Source organism: Balaenoptera borealis (genome assembly GCF_965194805.1).
Source record: "Balaenoptera borealis genome assembly, chromosome: 1".
Classification (NCBI taxonomy): domain Eukaryota; kingdom Metazoa; phylum Chordata; class Mammalia; order Artiodactyla; family Balaenopteridae; genus Balaenoptera; species Balaenoptera borealis.
Window position 1 is genome coordinate 148,015,028 of NC_138860.1, and position 25,177 is coordinate 148,040,204.

The 25,177-nt window shown below is 39.2% G+C and overlaps 1 protein-coding gene across 3 annotated transcripts in view; it reads left to right on the plus strand.

The window, feature by feature from the left end:
* The window catches only part of USP24 (ubiquitin specific peptidase 24), a gene marked incomplete at its 5' end in the record, with an annotated part of 147,880 nt that overhangs the window by 108,097 nt on the left and 14,606 nt on the right, over positions 1 to 25,177 (plus strand). For all 3 annotated transcript variants that reach the window (XM_082356212.1, XM_082356214.1, XM_082356213.1), the window contains 19 exons: positions 1,343 to 1,487; positions 3,565 to 3,684; positions 4,339 to 4,464; positions 5,100 to 5,198; positions 6,827 to 6,909; positions 7,306 to 7,447; positions 7,677 to 7,796; positions 8,226 to 8,446; positions 8,913 to 9,037; positions 10,095 to 10,236; positions 12,005 to 12,155; positions 13,106 to 13,201; positions 13,888 to 13,991; positions 14,434 to 14,547; positions 18,627 to 18,723; positions 21,077 to 21,193; positions 21,579 to 21,671; positions 23,216 to 23,318; positions 24,475 to 24,596. In XM_082356212.1, coding sequence (XP_082212338.1) covers positions 1,343 to 1,487; positions 3,565 to 3,684; positions 4,339 to 4,464; positions 5,100 to 5,198; positions 6,827 to 6,909; positions 7,306 to 7,447; positions 7,677 to 7,796; positions 8,226 to 8,446; positions 8,913 to 9,037; positions 10,095 to 10,236; positions 12,005 to 12,155; positions 13,106 to 13,201; positions 13,888 to 13,991; positions 14,434 to 14,547; positions 18,627 to 18,723; positions 21,077 to 21,193; positions 21,579 to 21,671; positions 23,216 to 23,318; positions 24,475 to 24,596 — 2,320 coding nt within the window. The remainder of the gene's footprint in view (positions 1 to 1,342; positions 1,488 to 3,564; positions 3,685 to 4,338; positions 4,465 to 5,099; positions 5,199 to 6,826; positions 6,910 to 7,305; positions 7,448 to 7,676; positions 7,797 to 8,225; positions 8,447 to 8,912; positions 9,038 to 10,094; positions 10,237 to 12,004; positions 12,156 to 13,105; positions 13,202 to 13,887; positions 13,992 to 14,433; positions 14,548 to 18,626; positions 18,724 to 21,076; positions 21,194 to 21,578; positions 21,672 to 23,215; positions 23,319 to 24,474; positions 24,597 to 25,177) is intronic.

Consider the following 25,177-nt stretch of genomic DNA (forward strand, 5'->3'; position numbering starts at 1 on the left):
TTACTTCTGCCCTAGTCTTGTTCTGGAAGATTTGGTGCTAGCTCTGCGGGAGTCTTTTATTAAAGCAGTAGAAACACATGAGTATTTCAGTTTTCATTGAACAGAGAAAATAAATTTTCAGCAGTTTTACTGAAATTTTTTTCATGAATTCTTCCATTTGTAATTATTAAAAGTAATACACCCATCAACGAGGAGTTGTGTTTTTTTTAATCATATACAGTGCCTTGAATAGAAAAGGAAACATTTTGTTTCATCCAGTGTACTGAATGGTGTTCATTTATCACAGTGACTCCCAGCCTTTTTCCACCTAAACACGGAAGCCAGAAAGAGATTTAAAATACACAGAAACTCTTTTCACAAGTAATGCTATTCTTATATCACACCAACAAAAGAACTTCTTGATGTTTAACCTGTATATATGGTACCTTCTATTCATTCTTTACCTGTCCTTTGCAACCCAGAAATGCAGGTAAGAAGCAAAGGACAGCGCCAGCTCCATGGCTCTTGTCCTCAGTGCCTGATGCAGTTCTGATCTCCATGCCCTTCAACCCCCTCTTGAACACATCTCCCACACTCCACTCCATAAGTGTTTCTCTCAAAGGTTGGATGTCCTCTTTTCTGTGTATCCTTCCTAACCTGTGATCTCCTAACAAATGCAAGGTTGGCTTAGGTGACTGTGAGAAATTACTGTCCATCCCCTAAATGATTTCTACTAAAGGTGAGCAGTGAAGAAGCCTTTGGTTTCCTGCAGAATGCTTGCTAGTTATCTCTCATTGTCACTTTAAGTAAATTGACTTGGCAAACTATTTCTGTCTCCACATTTTCAGGAAAATAGAAAGTTGATTAGTGTCCTTGAAGAATTTTTTATCTGCAGGTGCATAGCAAATGATTATGGGCATCTATTCTGATTTGTATAGCTTTCTGCCATGTAGATATTTGAATTTCAGGGCAGTATCTACAAAAACCTTTCTTTCTACCTACTTTAATTGAAAGATAGTTATTTCCATGTTGTGTTTTTGTTAAAGTTTTCAGACTCTCTATTCTCTATTCTTGCTGATCCATCCCTTAGATAATAATCTGGAGTCATAATTGAAAGATTTGCTACTTTATCATCAGGCCAAGAAGATACTTAGCTCTAAACCATAATCATCCCTCCTGTATTCATGGTCTCTTCCTTTGTTAAGTGAGCACCTCCCACTAGATTACTAGGTTGTGCCATCAGACCTGACTTAACCCTGTTCTAGGAATTGCAGCTCTTATATTTTCATTTCAAATGTTGATTTAGTTTAATAAGTGACTTAATTATTCACTGTTGAAATTGACTTGTGTCGTTTGTTTTTAGATGTAGTACAGTGAATAGCCGATTGGCAGCCTACGAAGTCCTTGTAATGCTGGCTGATAGCTCACCTTCAAATCTTCAAATTATTACAAAAGAACTACTTTCTATGCATCATCAACCGGATCCTGCTCTTACCAAGGAGTTTGATGTAAGTTTTCTAGACCTCAATGCACTTAATTTTTTTAGAGTGCTCTCTTAAACATAGTATTTTAAAACTATGTTTGCATTATCCTAGTCACAAAGAAAGTCAGTGTTATTCTTTTGCTTATCAAATTCACGTACTCAAATCAACCATAATCTATAGTGTATTATACTAATACACAGTAATATATTACTAAATGGTACCCTTTTGATTAAAAAAGAAGAGAGATTTTCAAGTCAGTTGATAATTGCTCTCAGTAAAAAGTAGCATTTCAATCTATTTTTTGAGGAACTATATGCATGGCACAGTGCCAGGCGCTAGGGTTACAAATTCCAGAAAACATTGGTTCTGTCACAGTATAGCCTATGTTCACTTAAATTCAACTAAGATTTATTGAGTTTACTATGCGCTGAGGTGTTGTTGGCTTTTGGAGTTCAGACATGAAGATAGAATCCAGCACTAAGATTGAGGTATGTCCTGAATGCTCTACTAACAGAGAGGCACTTCAACACCAGATGGTGGTGTTTTAGAAAGCTTCTTAGAAATGATGGAATTTAAAATAGAGCCCTTAAGAGTGGTGAGCCAATTGAAGCAAGGTGGGAAGGTCATTCCAGACACGAAAAGCCATGGACAGCTTTGTATGTGTCGGGATCTGCAAGAGGGAAGCGAGCTGCAGATGGCCTGGAATACCAGACCAGGAGTGGGAGGACACTTTTAAAGCATTCTCCACTGACATCATAAAGAGGCAGTCTCATCCCTTTGGATGCCTGAGCCAAGTACTATGGAACATACAAGTTAGGCAGGAAAAGAAGTGAGAACAGGTGTTCTAAGTAGAGGAAAGAGCACTTGCAAAGTGGAATGTGAGTACGTAAATTGGGAACTATTTTGGTATGAACTGTTTAGTTTATAATGCTTACTTTATGCTGTGCTTTAAGTTTTACATGCATTTATTTAATAATCAGATTAAAATGACAATCTTACTTTAATAAGTCAGGGATTATATCAGCATAGTGAAAATATTTGTCATATAAATACTTACATTTTTAGCACTGTTATGAACCAGTTTTTCTTATTTTATAACTTTTTTTTTTTAGTCTGTGCTTTGGACTACAAATAAATTACACTGTTAATTACATCTTAGAAATCACCCTGCTCTAAGTGCATGTTGAATGTTAAGGAAAAGTATGTGATATTTAGCAATTCCTTTCAGTCCAGAAGACCTCCAGGGTTTTGTCAATTGGTTAGTTATTACATGGTTACACGTACTTGATATATGCAGATAACATGATTCTGGTCATAGGATTAGAACCAAGATTCTGCTGTAATAGCATTTCAGAGTGTGTCATTACAATATCCATTGAAGTGCCGTGTTGAACTTGTATCCAAGATGCCTTTTCTAGATGATTTCTACCTAGAAAAATACTGTGCTAGAATCTACATTGTTACAGATCATCCTTAAGTGAAATGCTAGGGTGTTTACATACTTATTTAATGGCATGCTTATCAGAGGAAGTTCAATAGAAGAATGTTACCTTCTCAAAAAAGGAAGGGAAGGAATATGAGCCTTCTTTGACTATCCAGACAGGTTAGGATTCTTGCAGTAAATGCTTCACAGAACCCTTCCTACTATTCGGGTTACTACCTCAGTTTGTAAATATATATCAGTATTTTTACTTAATTAATGTATACCCTACTATAATGTAAGCTCCTTGAGATAAGCACTAGATACATTTCTGCTCTCTCTCATATCCCTGGCACAATGCCTGGCACATTGTGCTCTTAAATGTTTGTCAAATGATAATCAAGTGACTAAATGCAAGACTACATAGTGGATGTATAGATACATGCTTCGTATATATGTGAGGTACTTTAGGAACTAAAAGGAAACATTGAGATAGTAGTTTTAGAATTGTATTGCATCTGCAGAGGTACTTCATGAACATAGGTTTGCTACCATAACTCGTAACACACCGAATGGATAAATCTGTATCTCTCTTTTCCTCTCAGACATCTCATAAAGCTGTAAGGAAATGTGCTAGTGGCAGAGATACTAATTCTCTATTTCTGCTCCTCTCTTTCCTAGTACCTTCCTCCAGTGGATAGCAGGTCCAGCTCAGGGTTTGTGGGACTGAGGAATGGTGGCGCTACATGTTACATGAATGCAGTCTTCCAGCAGCTGTATATGCAACCTGGTCTCCCGGAGGTGATTTTCTTCCTCTTTCCTGTTTAGTGTCATAAATGATGTATGTGTACATTGCCTGAGAACTGTTCCATATTCATATATTGCATTTTGGGATTTACTAAACTGGACATAATTAGAGATTCTGTAGTAGCTTCTGAAATCTGTATAGACGACATTGTTCATAGTCACATATTTTTGTATATCTGCTGAGGTAATATGCTGCCTGTTTGACAGATGGATTTGACTTAATGTGATTTTTGAACTCCTCAATTATTCTCAAATTGTATTCCATAAAGCTACTAACATTTTTGGTATTTTAGAAATATGTAGACTCTATCATTAGCATTCTATAATAATCTATTAGTAGCTTGTGATATAACAAAGCTATGAAATAGTTTTGAGAATATTCTGTGTGTCATCATGTCACACTTATTTCTTATAGAGATCCTGGCATTACTAGTTCCAGTTTTTCATAATCGAACAGAAGCTCAAAGAGATGATTTATTCATGATTACACCAGCTAGGAAGCGTTGAAGCTAAACATATGCAGAGTTATAGCCATATACAAACATACATACCATTCTGAAGGAGCAGTGGGTACTCACACATACAGAAGTCAAGATGTTCTGAAAGCGGTTGAATATTTCTAATTTAATACAGTTCATTTCTTTTTAGTCATTACTTTCAGTGGATGACGACACGGACAATCCAGACGATAGTGTATTCTACCAAGTACAGTCTCTCTTTGGGCATTTGATGGAAAGCAAGCTGCAGTACTATGTTCCTGAGAACTTTTGGAAGGTATTTTACCCAGTAACTCTTTGGATTGAAGGGTGTTACGTATTTGGAGCGTGGCTGCATTCTTTCTCTAGTGTCTTGTTTATTGACTCTGACTAATCCCATTGCCAAGAACCTATAAAAGAAATGTCTATACCATTCTTATTGGCATTGGAGCTTGAGTCAAGTGATTAGAATGTTGAGAATAGTCATTTATAATTTCTAGGGGTTTGCTAACCTTAAATGTTTTGACTATTTCCCATTATTCTTACCTAGCTGTTTGAAATATTTGTTCAAATTATTCCTCTGAATTTATGCCAATTTCACTAATGCCTCTAAATAAAGAACATTCTTCTAAAACATTGCTTTACTATGTTTTACCTTATATTTTCCCCTATAGGTTGGTTAGTTTCTAAGAGAGAAACTCTGTTCCCTGGCCTTAGATCTCACCCTCTATGGTTTCATAGACTTTTTATAAAGGGACCGAGGAAAAACATAGATGGCTGAATGCAAGCTAATCTCACGTCAGTAAAAACTTTTATACCCTAATAGTAAACTTGGTTTTTAGAAGCATTTAAGGACTCTTTCATTTTCCTTTTCTACCATATTCAGAAACTGCTACTTTTCCTGTAACAACATATCTAATTCTTGTTACATAGATTTTCAAGATGTGGAACAAAGAACTTTATGTGAGAGAACAACAGGATGCATACGAATTCTTCACCAGTCTCATCGATCAGATGGATGAATATCTCAAGGTAGAAAACGTTTCATTTTCCCTCTAACTCCCTCAAACTCTGTAACATGAGAGCAGTGGTTTAGGATTTGGGATTACTATGAAACTGACAAATCAGAAAGTGATCATCTTTAATACCACAACAGTAATTCATTTCTTCTGGGTTTGAATATCAAAACATACACAGAACACTATAGATTATAGATTTATTTTCTTCTTAATTCATCTGACACTTGATAAAGTATGTAACTCTTAACCTATACCCCATAATGATAACAATTTGTAGCTACACGCTCTGTGTCTGCATTGAAGTAACCTGGCCTCAGAGGAGTGCTGCTGTCACCGGTGAACTGATGGCCCCGTGCAGAGCTGTTTTGCTTTGTCAAAGGGTACAAAAGGACCAGATTCAAAAGTTGTTTGTGGTTATGTGACCCAAAGCTTTCTACTTCTACCCAGGAAAATGTGTCACAAACTTCCGAAGTGGTATTGCCTTCTAAGATAACAGACACTCCCATCACTGCCAGCATTTGCCTCTCCTCTCAGTAGGCACAAGTTATCCATTTCTTTTTTAAAAAATAACTCATAGGGACTTCCCTCGTAGTCCAGTGGTTAGGACTCCATACTTCCGCTGCAGGGGGCATGGGTTCAATCCCTGGTCGGGGAAGTAGATCCCACATGCATGCTGCAACTAAGAGTTCGCATGCCACAACTAAGGAGCCGGCAAGCCACAACTAAGGAGCCAGTGAACCACAACTAAGGAGCCCACCTGCCACAACTAAGACCTGGTGCAACTGGGGAAAAAATAATAATAATAACCTTTAGGGGGCTTCCCTGGTGGCACAGTGGTTGAGAATCTGCCTGTCAAAGCAGGGGACACGGGTTCGAGCCCTGGTCTGGGAGGATCCCACATGCCACGGAGCGGCTAGGCCCGTGCGCCACAACAACTGAGCCTGCGCGTCTAGAGCCTGTGCTCTGCAACAAGAGAGGCCGTGATAGTGAGAGGCCCGCGCACCGCGATGAAGAGTGGCCCCCGCTTGCCACAACTTGAGAAAGCCCTCGCACAGAAACGAAGACCCAACACAGCCAAAAAATAAATTAAAAAATAAATAATAAAAGCTTTCATCATATAAATAAATAAGTAAATAAATAACCTTTAGGGACTTCCCTGGCAGTCCAGTGGTTAGGACTCCGGGCTTCCACTGCAGGGGGCATGGGTTCAATCCCTGGTTGGGGAACTAAGATCCCGAAACCTGCGCAGCACAGCCAAAAAAATAAATTAAATTAAAATAACTTATAAATTTGTAGCATTCTATCCACAAGAAAAAAGAAAAGATCGTGGAGAGTTACTCCGAGCTTGGTAATTGTGGCACGGGGAGAAGGATTCAGGATCATCATGGAGAATGCCGTCCTGTCATCAGCGTGGCTGATGGCGATCCTCTTCCTTCTCTGATCGTTTGCATTACTCTGGCAGCGGGTCTCAGGGGTTATAATTCTTTCATTAGTTCCCAGCTTAAACTACCAAGCTGACTCGTTTTATTTTGTTGGTTAAATTAAAATCTATGCTTTAGCTCAGGTCTAAGTAAAATTCTGTATAAACAACCTAAAAGTTCTAGAGGCATCAACTAAAATTTTAACTTTTTATTTCAACAGAAAATGGGGAGAGACCAAATTTTTAAGAATACTTTTCAGGGCATCTATTCTGATCAGAAGATCTGTAAAGACTGTCCTCACAGGTTAGTGAAGATAACACTGACATCAAAAAATAATTACCATCATTTCTAAATGATTTTTCTAGAATGTTGTAAATTTTTATTTCATTGAGAGGTTTGCAGATATATCTCCTAATGGATCTATAAATGTTTATTGAATTAAATTTCTTTGGGGAAATTTCCAGGGAATTAATTTCCATTTCTAAAATTTATTTGTTGAAATTCATAATTTTAAGCAATTCTGAGTGGTCAAAAATTGGCATTTTTGTTTAGTATACTTTTAGAAGGATGAGAAAGTGTGTGTTAATTATAGTGATTAGGAATGTATCAATAGTTCTGTGTTCAATCTCAAGTATTGTGGTAATTTCAAGATTTTTAAATTCCATTGCTGATATGGTTTTTCTGTTATTTCCTAAGCAGATATGAGCGCGAGGAAGCTTTCATGGCTCTCAATCTAGGAGTTACTTCCTGTCAGAGTTTGGAAATTTCTTTGGACCAGTTTGTTAGAGGAGAAGTTCTAGAGGGAAGTAATGCATATTACTGTGAGAAGTGTAAAGAAAAGGTATTACATTTGCCCTTTTCAAAAAACAAGATTAATTTGTTATTCATGGACGCTGTCTTTATGTTTTATGTAAGATCAGTATTAAGCTCCTACTGTTACTGCCATTAGATTGTGTCATGACTTGTGTTCACAGGGATGGGAGAGCCCTGTAGAAATCTGTGACCTTCATATTAATTACTTTGTTATTTTATTGTCTCCATGGAGATAATTGGGTTTTGCTTCTCTTTAGAGAACAACAGTGAAAAGGACCTGTATTAAGTCGTTACCTAGTGTCTTGGTCATCCACCTGATGAGATTTGGATTTGACTGGGAGAGTGGACGCTCCATTAAATATGATGAACAGATAAGGGTAACTTATTTTTTTTTCTTGGTTTTTTAATAACCATTATTACTGTACTCCCTTTATTGTTTCCTTTTTATATTTTCAAATTTCATCTAAAATGTGAAAGGCTGTGGTCTCAGCATTCTGAGAAGTACACAGCCCCTCGTCTTAAGCAGCTGCTGCTAGTGATACCGGCAGATCTCTAGACAGTAACCCTCATTTCTAGAAGGCATCCTAGTGACAGCTATGAAATGAAATCCTTTCCTTAATGCTCAAGCAAGAGACTGCTTAAACCTTCCTAGACTTGTGAGCCCTTCTGAAATTGTGTGCTTGAATTGGAGGGTGGTCCTAGCTTAAATTAGGAAAACACATCCCTCTTCTTTGTACAGACTTAATTGGGTGTGACCCTATATGTTACTAACCAACATTAATGTGCTCTTTTTGCTTTTTAAATAGTTTCCCTGGATGCTAAACATGGAGCCTTACACAGTTTCAGGAATGGCTCGCCAAGATTCATCTTCGGAAGTTGGTGAAAATGGGCGAAATATGGATCAGGGAGGTGGAGGATCTCCACGAAAAAAAGTTGCCCTCACAGAAAACTACGAACTTGTCGGTGTCATTGTACATAGTGGGCAGGCACATGCAGGCCACTACTATTCCTTCATCAAGGACAGGCGGTAAGGGGTTCTCGTACCGCTCCCTCACTCCGCCCTTCCGGTAGTCTCTCCTCCGTTCCCTGCCCTGCTGTACCTCTCCTCCACTCCCCCTGCTTTCCTATGTCCCTCCTCTGCTCCCCCTGCCCTCCTGTATCCTTCCTCTGCTCCCCCTGCCCCCCTGTATCTCTCCTCTGCTCTCCCTGCCCTACTTTGTCATCCACACTTATCATTACGGTGCAAAGGAGCTTTCACATTGTTCTTTGATCTTATTTCATATTGGATTTTTAAAACTTGTTGCAATTGTTTTATCCCTTCAATTAGAAAAGTTGTTTAAGAAATTGAAGTAACTGTTGCTATATTTTCCTTAGGTGTTTTCAAATGGTAATTACCTGCTGTATTTGTAGACAATACATAGAGATAAATGCTGGGGATAGGGAGGTTTGATTTGTAACCTCATAATATTTGTTTTATCAAATCTGTGCTCTAGGGGATGTGGAAAAGGAAAGTGGTATAAATTTAATGACACAGTTATAGAAGAATTTGACCTAAATGATGAGACCCTAGAGTACGAATGCTTTGGAGGAGAATATAGACCAAAAGTTTATGATCAAAGTAAGTATTTGCAAATGTATATTTTCCGTTAGTTTTATTTTCTTAATTTATAGTTTTCTATCAGATTGGAAGCAGTTTTTTTAATATAAAAATAGAACAGATTTTATTTTTTTTACATACGACTGCTCTAGCCATGTAGATCCATGAACTCCTTGATAGCCAGGGTGAAAAGGTTCAAGCTGCTTACAGAATTCTTTTTAAATAATTCCTTACAACAGCCCTGGGATGGGGGCTGAGTTAAGTGGAAGAAATGAATATTAAAGAACAACTTGAAAGAATTTCAACCTTAAAAATAGTTTCAGAAGTAGTAGTCCACTAAAATTTTCCAATTTCCTTTTCACTTATGTAGAGGTGTGATTAATGGAGAAGACATTTCTAGCACCTGTGTTTTTAAAACCTTATTTGTTATGCAGTGTGGTAAAGGAATCTTTCCACAACCCTACCCCCAGAAGAAAAAATATAAGGAAAAGTACATCACAGAATCCCATCAGAATTTGCTATTTGAAGAAGAAATATTTTTCAGAGACCTTGACATTTTTGAAACCTGATTTTGAAATACTCTAGGGGCATTTAAATTTTTCCACCTGTATGAGATCCACAATGTTAGATTTTGACACCAGACCATGGTAGTCATGCATCTAATGGTAGTAACCTTTATTAGCTGAACATAGTGTCATTGCCAGAATTTACCTGGATTTGGCTCTTCTATGCAGAAATGGTTAAGTGAGGCCAATTATAATCCCATCCTATGCCACAGAACTTATTTTTAAATGTTACTTGCCTTTTGATTAAACTTCCACTTGCCTCAGAATGTTTACCTTCTTTCCCCTACTCTGCTACCATACAGCTCCTTACTCCCTGCCCCTCTGCATCACCTTCAGAATGATTTTAAGCAGTGCTCTAAAAAGACACACACTTCACTTACGCTTTCCATTTAACAAATTTAGTAAGTAATTACTTGCTGGATTTGTGGGTCCTTTGTTTTAGATTGTCAAGACAAAAAAAAAAAAACCTTTTTTATTTACAAAGAGATTTTTCTTATTGTCTCGTTATGAAGCGAACCCATATACTGATGTACGCCGAAGATACTGGAACGCCTATATGCTCTTCTACCAAAGGGTGTCTGATCAGAACTCCCCTGTGTTACCAAAGAAAAGTCGAGTCAGCGTTGTGCGACAGGAAGCTGAGGATCTCTCTCTGTGAGTTTCTCCTCTGTGTAATTTGCTGTGTGATTTCAGTAGGTGATACCGTGATCTTCAGAGTATGCTGTTTGGGATTTAAGGGTAATTAGCTAAGCTAGAGAGAAATTCTAAAAAGAAAAGAAGTAAATCCCTCTACCCCTTTTCTTTTTTCTTGCTGCTACCTGGTCATTATTTCCTTGGCAAGAAGTTATTTTGTTTTCAGAAACATGCATAGAAATTATTTCATTCTAGAATTGAGATTTTTAAAAAATCTCATTTATTGAGTAGACTTTATGTCCAGAGCATAGTTTTGGGTTGGCCAAAAAGTGCCTTCAGTTTTTAAGTAAAATAAAAGACACATTTTTTATTTTCACCAAGAACTTTATTGAACAAAGTATTCACCCGTTTGTTCCACTATCTTCTGCCATTTTTCAGGCAAATTCATAATTCCATCTTCCCAAAACTTTTTATCTTTTTGAGCAAAGAACTGTTCTAGGTGCCTTTTACAGTCTTCCAGGGAATTGAAATTTTTTCCATTAAGAGAATTTTGTAAAGACCGAAATAAATAGAAATCCAAAGGTGCAAAGTCTGATGAATACGGCAGATGAATCAAAACTTCCCAGCCAAGCTGTAACAGTTTTTGCCTGGTCATCAAAAAAACATGCAGTCTTGTGTTATCCTGATGGAAGATTATGCGTTTTATGTTGGCTAATTCTGGACGCTTTTTGTCGAGTGCTGCTTTCAGTTGCTCTAATTGGGAGCAGTACTTGTTGGAATTAATCATTTGGTTTTCCGGAAAGAGCTCATAATAGAGAACTCCCTTCCAATCCCACCGTATACACAACATCACCTTCTTTGGCTGAAGACCGACCTTTGGTGTGGTTGGTGGTGGTTCATTTTGCTTGTCCCATGGTCTCTTCCATTCCACATTATTGTACAGTATCCACTTTCCATTGCCCATCACAATTTTTTTTAAAAACAGAACGTTTTCATTACGTTTAAGTAGAGAATTGCATGTGGAAATACGGTTAAGAAGGTTTTTTTTGCTCAACTTATGTGGAACCCAAACATCAAAGCAATTCACATAACCCAGCTGGTGCAAAGGATTTTCAGCGCTTGATTTGTATATTTTGAGTGTGTCGGCTATCTCCCGCGTGGTAGAATGTTGATTGTTCTCAACGTCTCGATTGGATTGCTGTCGACTTCAACTGGTCTACCCAACCGTGGAGCATCGTCCAGCGAGAAATTTCCAGCATGAAACTTCGCAAACCACTTTCGACATGTTTGATCAGTCACAGCACCTTTTCCATACACTGCACAAGTCTTTTTTTGCATTTCAGTTGCTTTTTTACCTTTCTTGAAATAATAAAGCATAATATGCCAAAAATGTTGCTTTTTTTCTTCCATCTTCAATATTAAAATGGCTGCACAAAAATTCACCAATTTTGATAAGTCTTTTTTTTAATGCACTCTGATATGACAGCTGTCACATACAGTCTAACAAAATTGTTTCGAATGACGTTAAAGACAGCTAAGTGCTACTAGAGCCATCTTACGGGAAAAAACGAACAAACCTTTTGGCCAACCCAATACTATACCAGCAGTGTCTGAAAAGTTTTTTTAAAGGTCCTGTTTTCTGTGAATTTGCATTTTAATACATTAGATCAGGAAAGTATACAGTTTAAGTCTAATACCCTGTTTATGTGAAGTTTATCCAGTTGTAGCAAACTACTAAAACAATAGCTATTTTATTCTAGACAAACACTTTTCTGATTCCATCTGTTAGGTCAGCACCATCTTCACCAGAAATTTCACCTCAGTCATCTCCTCGGCCCCATAGGCCTAACAATGACCGGCTCTCTATTCTAACCAAGCTGGTTAAAAAGGGCGAGAAGAAAGGACTATTTGTGGAGAAGATGCCTGTTCGCATATACCAGGTAAGAACTGTATAAAAAGTTCTAAGGGATAAAATCCAGATAAATGTCAAAATCTATCTCATGGGTCCAGAACTACTCCTGCCAGCCTTCTTGTGGACGTAGTTGTACCTCTAGCACCACGTCTTCTGACCCACCTTGTCACAGAGGTGGCAACAGACTCAAGATTGGCCAGGGCTGTCACTGACCTGCTGTGTGACTGTGGTATGCCCCACATAAACAATGGGGAGGGAGTGGGCAGTGCAGAAACACATTGCTGAAATTAACTTATTGAATCTGGAGAGAAAAATAAGTTGAGGTTCATAACCTTTGGGTAAAACTAATATAACAGTGATGACCGTTAGTTATTGAATACCTACTCTGTGCTACATGCTTAAACAAATCCCTAATTCTTAAAACACTCTTGTGGAGTACCAGGTTTTATTCCCATTTTTCAGATGAAAAGGAGAAAAGGCTTAGAAAAGGAAATGATCTGTCAGTGTCACAGAACCAGGATTTAAATTCAGACTGTCCAGCTGCCCAGTCCAGACTTTATACACTAAGTAATCAAAAGCTAAGTAGCCAGAATCAAAAAATTTAAGAAAAATATGGAGTCTTTGATAGAGAGAGAGAGAGAGAACTGAGCATCTGATACACAGAGAGCATGGAGTTGGTTGTACTTGGGAAAGCTCTGATTGTCTCTTTCCACTTAGAGTAACAGGTTAGAATTCACTTGTCCTTCACGTGGTGGTCTTCCTGAATTTCTCAGAAGAACTTGGTTTAATGAATCATAATTCACCTTTTTACAACTTCTTATCTTTGAAAGGAAGTTTTTCCTCCTTTTTAAAAATTTCAAGGCTTGAGACAAGTGTTTTTATGAACCCATTTTTACCTAACATATCAGTAAAAATGTCTTCTACATATTGAGTAATTTACCCTGTTTCTTAAAAATAATTACCAATTTTCTTTTATAGATGGTGAGAGATGAAAACCTCAAGTTTATGAAGAATAGAGATGTGTACAGTAGTGATTATTTCAGTTTTGTTTTGTCTTTAGCATCATTGAATGCTGTAAGTACTAGTTGGATTGTTACTAAACAAATTAGAAAGGATCATAGTTAAATATCTATCTATCCACTAAAGCATTCAGTGACTCACCCTCACTCTCACTTGTTAGCATTTAGATTAAATGCCAAAAAAAATTCCCACAAATGTGTCACTTAATGGGTGATATTAAAATACAGGCAATATTCAGAATGTATAATGCAGATTGTGAATGAATGTGGGTTTCTACTTACTGGCTTTTTTAAGTGCTCTTGTTATATTTTATAAAAAATTTAAGAGTAGCCATAGGTGATGTAAACGGATATTGGGCTATGAGGAGATTAATCATTCCCAATTCGTAATCAGATGTTACCAGACTCAAGATCAACTTCTAAGTGCTTCTTTTTCTTGAGTACCATGATCACAGTTTGCCAATAAGGGGAAGACTTTCTTAGTCTGTTGGTAGCTTAATTAACATCCTGTGGTCTAAAGGCTCTATTTTGAGAAAGCTTCATGAAAGAAGTGAAGGAGATATCTTTTCTTAATCTTTTTAAAATTTAACTGCAACATTTTCTATTATGAACTGGCTGGATTTTTCTTACTAGTATTTAACTTTATTTTATATATATCTCATTATTCAGTTCATAACAATGCATAATAATCTATAAAACTTCTGTGAAAAATAGTCTGTCTTTTTTCTCCCTCTCTTGTAGACTAAATTAAAGCATCCGTACTATCCTTGCATGGCAAAGGTGAGCTTACAGCTTGCCATTCAGTTCCTTTTTCAAACTTATCTACGGACAAAGAAAAAACTCAGGTAAGAAGTGATACGTTTTGATGGTCTGTTGTGACAAAAGGCATTAATTAAATTAAAGTTGAATTTATCAATTCAGACACTTAAAAATTCAAAACATTGTTTTAGGTAGTTGAAGGCAACTACCTAATACACCCAGATGATTAAAATATGGGTTCCTATGTTTAAGGTATTTCTAATTCAGCAGGAAAGATGGACAAAACAGAAAAAGAAAGAACTGTGGTGTAAGGCATAAATGCTGTATGTCTTTAGAAATTGGGAAAAGTCATATCCAGACATGGGGCTTGAACTGACTATCCATGTTAGTCCAGCAGTCATTGAGTACATAACTTATCCTCCACCCCACCCTCCCAAAAAAAATTTTTTTTAAATAAAAAGAAATGAGCGACACTCCATGGTGTTATTTGCTGGGCTGTCTAACATCTCTGTCTTTTCTTTTTTAAAGGGTTGACACTGAAGAATGGATTGCCACTATTGAAGCATTACTTTCAAAAAGTTTTGATGCTTGTCAGTGGCTGGTTGAATATTTTATTAGTTCTGAAGGACGAGAATTGATAAAGTAAGTGTCAGTATCTTTCAGTTAAAAGAAATTTGTGTCTCTTCCAGTGATTTAGAGCTGAAGCTTCTCGTAACTCTTTTTATTTCAACTTGAAATTATTTTCCTGGTTGGAATCAGTTCTAAGCAGGTAACCAGGCGCTCACAGGCAACTGCTGTTGCCCAGGGGATTACAAAATACAAACTTCTTCCCTCGGACTCACAGTCTGGTGGCGGGTAAAGGTCAGCAGTCCTGGGTTATACAGTAATACCGCAGTATTGCTAATATGTTTGGATTCTGGCTAAAATATTATTTTTTAAAAAGTTTTTGATAGTATGATAGTGTGGTAAATATACCATGATAGTATACTTACCTACATATCTATAGTAAAAAAGTAAGTGGATTTTTCAAGAAGGTCCGATCACTGTGAATGTTTACACCTTGCTCCTTATTCTCTTATCCTCGGAGAGTTCAGCATCGATGCGGGGGACCCAGCGAGCACCTTGAGCTGTCAGTGGCCAGGCTGCCTTACCCCCAGTGGCCGCTTCCCTCCCTCTGCCGCAGCTGTGCCCCACGCCTCTCGGACGTGCTGAGCTGGCTCACCCACTCCTAGCCAATGGCCTTGCCTCAGCCTTCACCCGCAGCACAGGTGGAGGCCCCGCCCTGTCCCAAGTTGCACACCAGCCAGTCTGTTCCCACTTTCTCCTTTCCTCCTGATATAATGGAGGAAGTGTCCTCTCTGCTCTCAAAATGAATCTCTCTGCATGAGCAAAGCTTCTCAAGGAAGTTGGCGTCTTTACCTTCCAGAGTTTTCTGTCGGGTCACTTCTGTCGGCATACAAATATGCTCTGGTATCTCTCAACTTAAAACAGACAACAAGGAATTCAGAAATGCAGGTCCCTTCCCACAGGGATATCGTCGTGCAGCGGCAAGTTAAGATCTAATTGAAACTCCTGGTCCCGTATCCCCTTCATCTTGAGGTCTGAGCTTCAGACATTCATTCACTGGCCTGCTTGGTATCTCCACCTCTGCCTCCTCCAGTGTACCTCATACAGCAACAAAAGGGTTCTTTTGAAACAAACTAGATTATGTTACTTCTCTGCTTAAAAATTCTTCAGTGGATTCTCACCGCACTTATAATAAAATCCAAAATCTTTGCCATAATGTAATACAAAAGGCCTCACTTGAGTATGGGCTTTGCCTGTGTGTTTCACTTTCCACCTGGCTTATCATTCACCTGATTGTTGATTCCTTGAACACACGAAGCTTTTTGTCCTGCCTAAAGACCTTTTCGCCAGTTATTCCCTCTGTTTGCAAGTCTCCCCTCTACTCTTTGCATAGAAAGCACCTTCTCATCCATCAGATGTCAAGGGCCACCCAATTTAAAGTAGGTCTGCCCTATTGTTTGCTCTGTCTCCTCCACTAAACTTCAGCTTCCTGACGGGCAGAAGCTACTCCGTTTGGTTCCCTACATTAAGTGCTCACGTATTTGTGCATGAATACATTCATACAGTTCATAAAGAGAGAACACATAAACATTTCTTTGAAGTGTTCTTGCCTGTCCCTTTAGAGTTTGCATTAAAGATAACCTTTCACCCATTTTCCAGCTTAATTCCAAAATATCTTCCCATTAGCACTCCTAAGTACTGTGTTAAGCAGTAGAACATCATAGAATCATCATCCATTTGAAAGGAACATGGCAAAATATTTAGTTTACCATCAAGCAGGCTCGCTCTTAAATATCTCCAGAGAAACTCAGTAACTTCCTCTGGTAGTATGATTTGGTTTCTTAGAATTCCTAATGGTAAAGAACCTAGTGAATTACCTAATCTAAATGTTCCTGGTAGAGTTTATTATATTTTGTCTTTCTTTATAAAGCCCAATTACTCATCATTATCAATTCCTCAGTGATTTGAAGAATTAGTATTCTCCTTTCTCTAATTACTTATTTCTTTAGAACTTTTAAGATAGCTTAAGTTGTCGTTGTTACAACTAAAAAATAAACATACACTGTACTAATACCTCAGTAACTGTGCATGTGAAGAGGCTGTCATCTCTCAGATTAGCCCCTCTGTAGCCCTTTTGAGGGACAATTTTTAAATGTAATTATAAGTGTAAAAAATTAAATTAGCAAATAATGCTTGCAAATTGATCTAAAGAAATTAAAACTACTAACATGAAGGATACTTTACATCTTTAAAATTTTTTTTATATTGTGGAAATTTTTAAACATACTCCAAAGTCGACAGAATAACGAACCCTCTCCTGTACCCATCCCCAGCTCGAGTTGTCAGCATTTGGCCAGTCTTGTTTGCTTATCCCGATTCCCACACATGCTCACATGCATGCTTTTCTTTTATCCTCTGAAATATTTTAAAGTAAATTTCAGACATCATAATTTCACTATAAATTTTTCAGCATGTATCTCTAACAGGTTAAGTTTAAAAAATAAATAAATAAATAAGTGCTTTACCATCATCACTCTGAACAAAAGTGATAGTAATTCCTTCCTGTCATCCTATACCCAGTCTATGTTCAGAGTTCCCCAGATGTCTCAAAAGTATTATTTTACCATTGAACTTGTACAAATCAGGCTCCAAATGAGCTCCATTTGGTCTCCATTTGGCTTGTATGTTTCTTAATGTTCTTTTAATCTGTAATTGTTCCATTTCCCCACCACCTTTTTTGTCATGCCATTTAACTGGGGTGAGACAGGTCATTTGTCCTATAGAACTGCCCATATTCTGGGTTTGTTTGCATTCTCACGATGCTTCCTAATGTCTGTGATAGGAAATGTGGAACACCCCCTATAGATATTCTTTCCAAAAGAATTGTACCTGAATCTGATCAGACATCTAGAGCTAGATATTACAAGAGTACTTGTTATCTTTTAAACTTGCCTGGAGTTGCCACTTAGAATCTTAGTGGATGTTAAACAGAGCCTTTGTGTCAGATTCACATTAGGTAGCTAATGCTTAGCATTGACAGTTACGTGCAATGAGCAGAAGTGAAGTGGCTTCAGAAAGCTCTGCTGTCATCTTCCTGTGGGGAGAAGGAGGGCAGGGCTGTCAGCAAATGCTGCCCTCAGACAGGGACCAGAGCAGCTTTCACTGTTGTGACCTGAAAGAATGCATCAGGACAGTTTTGCCTTGGGTCATCAAAATTATGTTATATTAAATCTTGCTCATGGAACAATGAGACTTTTCTGTTAAGAGATATTAGAAACGATAGGTAAGTTTTCACTGCGCTGATTAGAATATGGGTTGTCATGTCAGAGTGCGTGTGTGAAGCAGAGAAAGAAAAGCTGACTGTGGGGAAGCGTGCAGTTACCTAGTTGCTCTCAGGTAGTTACCACCACCACCCGGCGCCGGGGAGCGGGTGTTTCTGCCTGACCGTGCCCTCCGCCACATCTGAGGCTGCTGTCTCTACCGCCTTGGTGGTGTGGAGGATTGGATTAGGTCGTGCCTTTGCAGCGGGCAGTGTAGCATCCCAGTGTAACACTGGGTGTGCCAAATATGATGGACATGTCTGATAAACCTTAAAACTGCTGTCATCATCATCATCATCATAGAAGAAGAAGGAAGGAAGCAGGACCTTTTCAGCCTCACATGCTTTTGGGAGGACTGAGTAATAAGTAAACGTTGAGAGGGAAGAGGAGAGGAAAGTGAAAGGATGGAAATACCAGGTGCACAGGGGGATTAGGAGGTGCTGTGTTGACTCAGAACTTTTAATTTGTGTCTTATTCTGAGACATTGAAGGGGTGCCAGGGAGAACTACTCCTGGGTGAACAGAACTTATAAAATTTTAGGTTCTTTGCTTGTATATCTCTTGAAGTCTGAATTTACATTTATACAGATACTCATCTTAGGGGAAGAAAGGAAGAAGAAACAGGAAAAAATCCACTTTCCGTGTTCAAGGGTCTTGTTTTCCTTTTTCTCCTCCTTCCTCCCTCACAAGGGCCTGTGTGTGCTGACGCTCTCAGGAGACTTGAACTGACATCTTGGAGTAATTTTTTTCTTGGACAGTAGGTGGGACCATGTTGGGAAGGTTGGGTTATAGAAATCTATCTTGCTTTTTCACACCACGTTTCTCTTTATGTTAGGATTTTCTTGTTGGAGTGCAATGTGAGAGAAGTACGTGTCGCTGTGGCTACCATCCTGGAGAAAACCCTAGACAGTGCCTTGCTTTATCAGGATAAGGTCAGTCTTGTTTTCTAAATGTTATTTACACGTTCTGTTTTTACCAAATGTTTTAAAGTGCACATAATAAGAAAGAAAGCCTAGGATTAGAGTCTGGTAATTATCCACATAAAATGCACGTTCTGTGCACAGACTTCCTGATAATGCCAGGCTAGAAGGCATTCTGTCCTCTCCTCCTCAGATCCCAGATGTCAGGGTAGGCTAGGAATTCAGATCTGCTTTGGTCTGCATCAGGATTTTCTCTCTAGAGCACTTCCTTCTCAGAGTCTTCTCTCGAGAGTTTGTGTTCGATCTCTCTGCGTTAAGACCAACCTGAGTCTAGAGTCTCTAGTCTAGACCGACAGTCATTTTGAGCCACCCCTGGCTTTGTCTCTTCCCTCCTAAGTTATTTTCATGATCCGAACCTTCATTTGGCAGCCGGACCAAATAGTGCCATCCATCCAGGGGCATTGGCCACAATAGTTCCTTCTTTGATCTCCGTTATTCCCTAATCCTTGTTCCTGTTCTTCTGAATTTCTTCTTCTTCTTAACCATGTTTCCTGTAACATATTTTCTTCTGGTTCACAATTCCACATATGCTAAAACAAACCATGGTATTTATTACCATCCTCAATCCCCCCAAATTTTAAGTCTTAGGGACATAAATGACATGAGTCTAATTATTCAGTCTGTTATTAAGTCCTAGCAAATACAGCAGTTACTTCCCAAGTTTGCTGTTTCAAACAGCTGACACTACATGGAAAACTTTGAAAAATGTTGTTTTCAGAACGAATTGGCTCCTTATAAACTCCTTATAAATTGGCTTGAGGCAGTGTCTCAATGAACTGAATGCAAATTCTAGGAATTGCTGCTTCAGATTCAGATGTTGGCTTTACTCTTCAACCCTGAGCAAGTCCTTTAAAGAGCCCCTTGATCCACACCCAGTGCCTGGCACCCAGGCACTTAGTTCCTTCAACAGTCCTGAGCCGGGGCGCACCATTAGACCAGACATGCTCAGGAGCTCTGCTCAATCCAGGATGGAGAAGGAGGTCAAATATACTCTTCAGGGAGGATCTAGAGGAAGACTGTCCCTCTCAGTTCCAGGAATCCTAAGGAAGTAGAGGTAGTTACTCTAAGGCATTGGCTTTCGATCAGCTTAAACAGCAGAACCATTTTTGGTAAAACCTTACCTGGTTGCAGAATATTTAAAAATAGGTCATTGGGAGCAGCCTAGGACAGTTTGGATACCGTTGCTCTGAAGTACCCCTGTGGAAGTTTTCTAAGATATTTAACATAAGGACCTTCTTACTCTCCTCCTTCCTCCCATGTACAAACCCAGACAAAGGATAAAGGCAGAATTAGCGTAGTCTCCCTACAGCTGGGGTCAGGCCATAGCGCATCATCCCACCAACCTCTAAAGGCAGGGCTGCAGTGGGGAGAAAGGGAAGGGAGTGGTGGAGGACGTAAACCATTTGCCTCAGTAAATCCTACTTGATATCCAGCTGATGTATTTTATGTCTATTTTTACCCCATAATGGAAATGGTACCTCTTGCTACCCACTTTATATTGTAAAGTACTTTGAAATGAAGTGCTACATAAATGGTAGATTTTACTGTATATAACAAGTGTGACAGGATGGATGGGAGTATTTCGAAAGTCTGTGAGAACCATCTCCAGAGGAAATGAACTGATAAAGAGTAGTAAGGCTGGTCTGAATTCTCAGATCACACATGAATTTCTAGGGACTTGTCCAAAAACAGTTGGGGTGGGAGGGAAAGAAGAAGCAATGTGATGACCAAAATGGTTTCTAAACAAATAAAATGTTTTTCAAAGCTTTCCATGAGGCGTCAGCGGGCTTTCAAGTAAGTTCACAGTTGAGTCGATATTACCGTTGTCATTCTGTCAGGCTGTTGCTCTCCATTTGCTCCATTGGCTTGGTTTCTAGCCCCTATGCCTGTGTCTGTGTTTTTTATTCTTTGCATCTGTGATTATGTGAAGAAGTAGCATAGTGGAGGGAGGGATTCAGAAATATGTTACCTCTAAACCCCCTGCCTTTTAAGAGACAGAAAGAAATGGGCTCTGCAAAAAAACGTGACAATTAGGCAGTAGAACCGTGCCTTGAGTCTGAAAGCTAGGAAACAAAACTAGGCTTTTCTTTTAATTATTTCTACAGTTCCACCAGTCTTCCCTGGAAGATCAAATTGATAATTCTGTTTTTGCTCTCCAAAGCATAAATCCATCTGAATCTGAGACTGGATTGTATCAATCAGACTTTCCTTTTGTTCTCATGGTGATTTACTTCAGATTAATCCTGTTACAGATGTCTGTCTTATACTCTTTTTCTTTATGTAATTTCATCTTTCCTCTAATCAGTTAAAGAGCCTTCATCAGTTACTGGAGGTACTACTTGCTCTGTTGGATAAAGATGTTCCCGAAAATTGTAAAAACTGTGCTCAGTACTTTTTCCTGTTCAACACTTTTGTACAAAAGGTAAATGATTTTTTTCCTAATATAGCAGATTGATAGTCTAAAGGAATTTTATATGTGCAAAAAATTCAGACTGGTCAATATAGGATCTATATGATATGGTTTTATGAGTGTTTCTTCTTAAAAATCTTAATTCGTGCATTATATTACTTGCAAGAATTCCAGTGTATGTAGGGATCGTTACTTACTGTTGGAGTAGAAGTCTGCATTGAAACTAGGGGCCGTTGTGCAGCACTGCAGGGCTGTTAGATTTTTAACAAGTACTTTCTCTATGTAAATTATACCATTTAAAAACTTACCACTTAAAACTTCTCATTTAACTGTATTTTTGGCATAGATCTCTGTCTGGATAGGAATATAATTTGTCATTCTCAATATCTCGTGACAGCAAGGAATTAGGGCCGGAGATCTTCTTCTGAAGCATTCAGCTCTGCGACACATGATCAGCTTTCTCCTAGGGGCCAACCGGCAGAACAGTCAGGTAATGCCTACTTTTATATATCCCAGCGAAGTGGCCACAGTTTTGGAAGCCACAGTGTTTCTCTTTGTAGGGAATAAATATTAATTTCATCAGAGTCCAGGTATAAGTACTACATAGCCTTTAAAATTCTTTGGAGTTCAGTTATTTTTACAGCCTCCTCATAGAATTTATTCTAAATGCTGTAACCAATGGGAATGACTAACTAGGATATCACTCAAAATGCTAAGTGCTGAGTGACCTAGGAGGAAAGATGGGTTCTGCCTGGGGGATTCGAAAGCATTCAAGAAATAGTGGCATTGGGTCCTCCACTTGCTCTCTGGGGCTGTGAGCAAGGCTGTGTTGGTGGGCGTGCTTACACGGGATGCTGGTCACAGGCCAGGATTCAGATGTGAAGTCGAACCATTACACGCCGAACGATGTTGCTGCAGATGTAATACTCATATTCGGAAAATGAAAGGGAAGTGGTTTTGTGATAATAGGGTCAGATATATCAAAAAATGACTCTCCTGTTTGAAGTTCCTATATTGGTGTGTTTCTCCAATCATTGTATTTCTTCTGTTTGATAGATTTAAAATACACAAAATGTGAACATGCTGTAATGATAAATACTGTTTATGGAACTGGTTACTTTTCATGCTGTACCTCTGAAACTCACAATTCAGTAAAACAGGCAGTTTCCTCCCCATTCTCAGGCAAGAATTACAGCTCAGAAAAGTTGTGACTTGTGACAACTTGTGACAACCTTGACAAGGTCACAGGGCTAAAGCTCTGGTTTCCCCTGTATGTGATGCATTGCCTAGGGAAGCTTTCCTTTCTTTATTAAGGGAGACAGACTTGCTACTTAGGCCTCCTCTCAGCCTCCTGTCATACCACCTTGCCGCTGTGACTCTTTAGTGTTAAAGAAACAAGTACTGACATGCTCTGTGTGTTGATGTTATGTTGAGATTTACAGTATCTATTTTTCACTTCAAGCTTTTCCTTATCAGGGACTCCATTGACACTGGCGATTGACTTAAATTCATTGTAATTTAAATAAGATTTAATTAATGGTGTTATGTTGTATGATTAATATTGTTTTGCATTTATGGAGCACACGAGTTTGAAAACATTCTGCCTTTCATGTTTCATTTGGTCCTCACAACCACGAAGTGGGCGGAACAGGTAGGTTATCTCTGTCTTTACACAAAGAAGTCAGGTAGAGAACTCGCCCACATCCGTGTGGTGCAGCGAGTGGCAGAGGAGAGCCAGGCCTGCAGACCTCCAGCCCCACAGGCTTTCCCCACTGTACTGGGTGCAGGAAAATTACCTGGCACAGGGTGAGCGCTCAGTACCTGAATTGAATACATAAATGGATTTGTTTTAGAATACAAGTTAATATACATCTACGTTAAGCCACTCTTAAGCTGGCTTAAAACCCATGACTTTTTTGGACTTTGACCTGTCCTACTGTCAAACATTGAGAAAGAATGTGGCTCAAAGTATCGTGAACCCGCACACCCTTCTAACCAAAGCACTAACATCCACTTTATTTTCTCTGACAACAGATACGTCGATGGAGTTCGGCACAAGCACGAGAATTTGGGAACCTTCACAATACAGTGGCATTGCTTGTCTTGCACTCAGATGTCTCTTCCCAAAGGAACGTTGGTAAGCTTTAACCTGTCTTTAATACATCAGGAAAACAGAGAGATGGTGAGTTTGTCAGTAACCCGTGGAGAGTAACAACGTTGGCAGTTAAATGGGTGTTACTTGTTTCTCATTTGGCTATTTGATATTTGAGGAACACTTAAAGTTTTTTGTTTCAATCCACGTTAAACTTCACCTTATTTTACTAGTTTGTCACAAGAGCAAGCCAGTCATTTCTTTGGGGTGGGATATAGAAGAATTTAACAACACTCTAGGGATAAAGGTACATTTCTGCACTGTTTCTAGGCCTTGTCGTGACAGCAACAGTAACAGTGATAATACAGGAAAGCAGCTGAGAAGTAGTCAGTGTTTTCTGTGTGCTGTGCCTTTCCGTGGGGCTCGCAGTTTGTTGTGTTGAATCCCCTCAGCAAACCTGTGAGGGCAGTTCCCCTCCTGTGTGCGCAGAAGCTGAGATAGGGAGAGGTCTAGTAGCCCCTGAAAGTCTCACCGCTAGTCAGGGGCATGGCAGCCAGTGTGGAATGCAAGCCTCTGACCCCCGAGCCTGTGGTAGGGTTTTCATGTCATCTGACCAGGAAACTAGATAAAGCTCACAGGGCGTCCCTCTGATCTGGAAATGCCGTTGGCTGTCTGAAGGGACGTTGGGAGCGCTCAGACGGTCGTGAGCTAGAGTGTGCTTCCTAAACTCTGACTCGCCCATCTACAGAGGCAAAGCTACCGCATTCATGAGTTAGAAGAGTTTGCAAAAGAAAATGAGAGTGAGAGTCCTTGCTTTTCTAGCATGTGGGGTAACCCCTTCCACGTGGGTTGATTCTGCTCAGCACAGGTGGCGTTGGCCATCGGGCAACAGAAGTGCCTGGTCCAGGGTCTCTTCAGAGGCACTTTGGGCATTTTTTTTTTTCATGCACTTTGTATATTTTAACTTCTTCGGAAGATTGTCTTGGGTGAAATCACCAGGAGTCTAGAGATCTTGCACCTACATCCTGGGCATACATTGAAAGAGAGGGGTAAGTGTTTTCTCCCATCTCATGTCTGTGAGGGAACAGTTGTAGGTGCTCAGTGGTTGCATGTGTGAATCTTGAGGGGATCGCTTTGCCTTGTAGAGTCGATTTCATGTGATAATATCCAGTAAAGTGGGTTTTTCTTTGGTCCCCTAAAGCTCCGGGTGTATTTAAACAACGGCCGCCTATTAGCATTGCCCCCTCGAGTCCTCTGCTGCCCCTCCACGAGGAAGTCGAAGCCCTGTTGTTCTTGTCTGAAGGGAAACCTTACCTGTTAGAGGTATGTACTTGTTCTGCTAAAGCCATTTTCTTTTCGTTTTCGCTGTTTTCTTCTTTTTGAGGAAAAATGCCTTTTGTTATAAGTTGTATTTTGTATGTTGCTCTGATGAAGGGGAGTATTGTTAAGAGAAGTGATTATTTCAAATAATTTTATTTCCTATATGTGTGTCAGGAAGAAATAAGGACTAAATATTCTTAGTCCTCTCTGCAACTAAGAATTGCGCCTCAAGATCCAGCCCAGCTAATTACCCCTCCAGGTCCCAGGAGCTAGGTACATGGCACCTCCCCAGTCAACAGTCATTCAGTTTATTATCAGAGGGTTTATTCCCAATCTCATGTATGTGTCCCTGGTCCTGGAACACTACAGCTCTGAAGCACATGGGTTTTTCAACCTCAGGAGTATGGAAGTGGGCTGCTCACAACCCCCCATTGTGGCCCATCCACAATGAGTCCCTTCCCCTTCCACCTAGAGCTACCCCCTCTTGAGAACGTAATCTTCCAATCCTTCTTTCATAACTCGATTTACATAAGTATGACTCTGTGAACATAATCATACTGGTTTTTAGTTACATCAACAGTGCT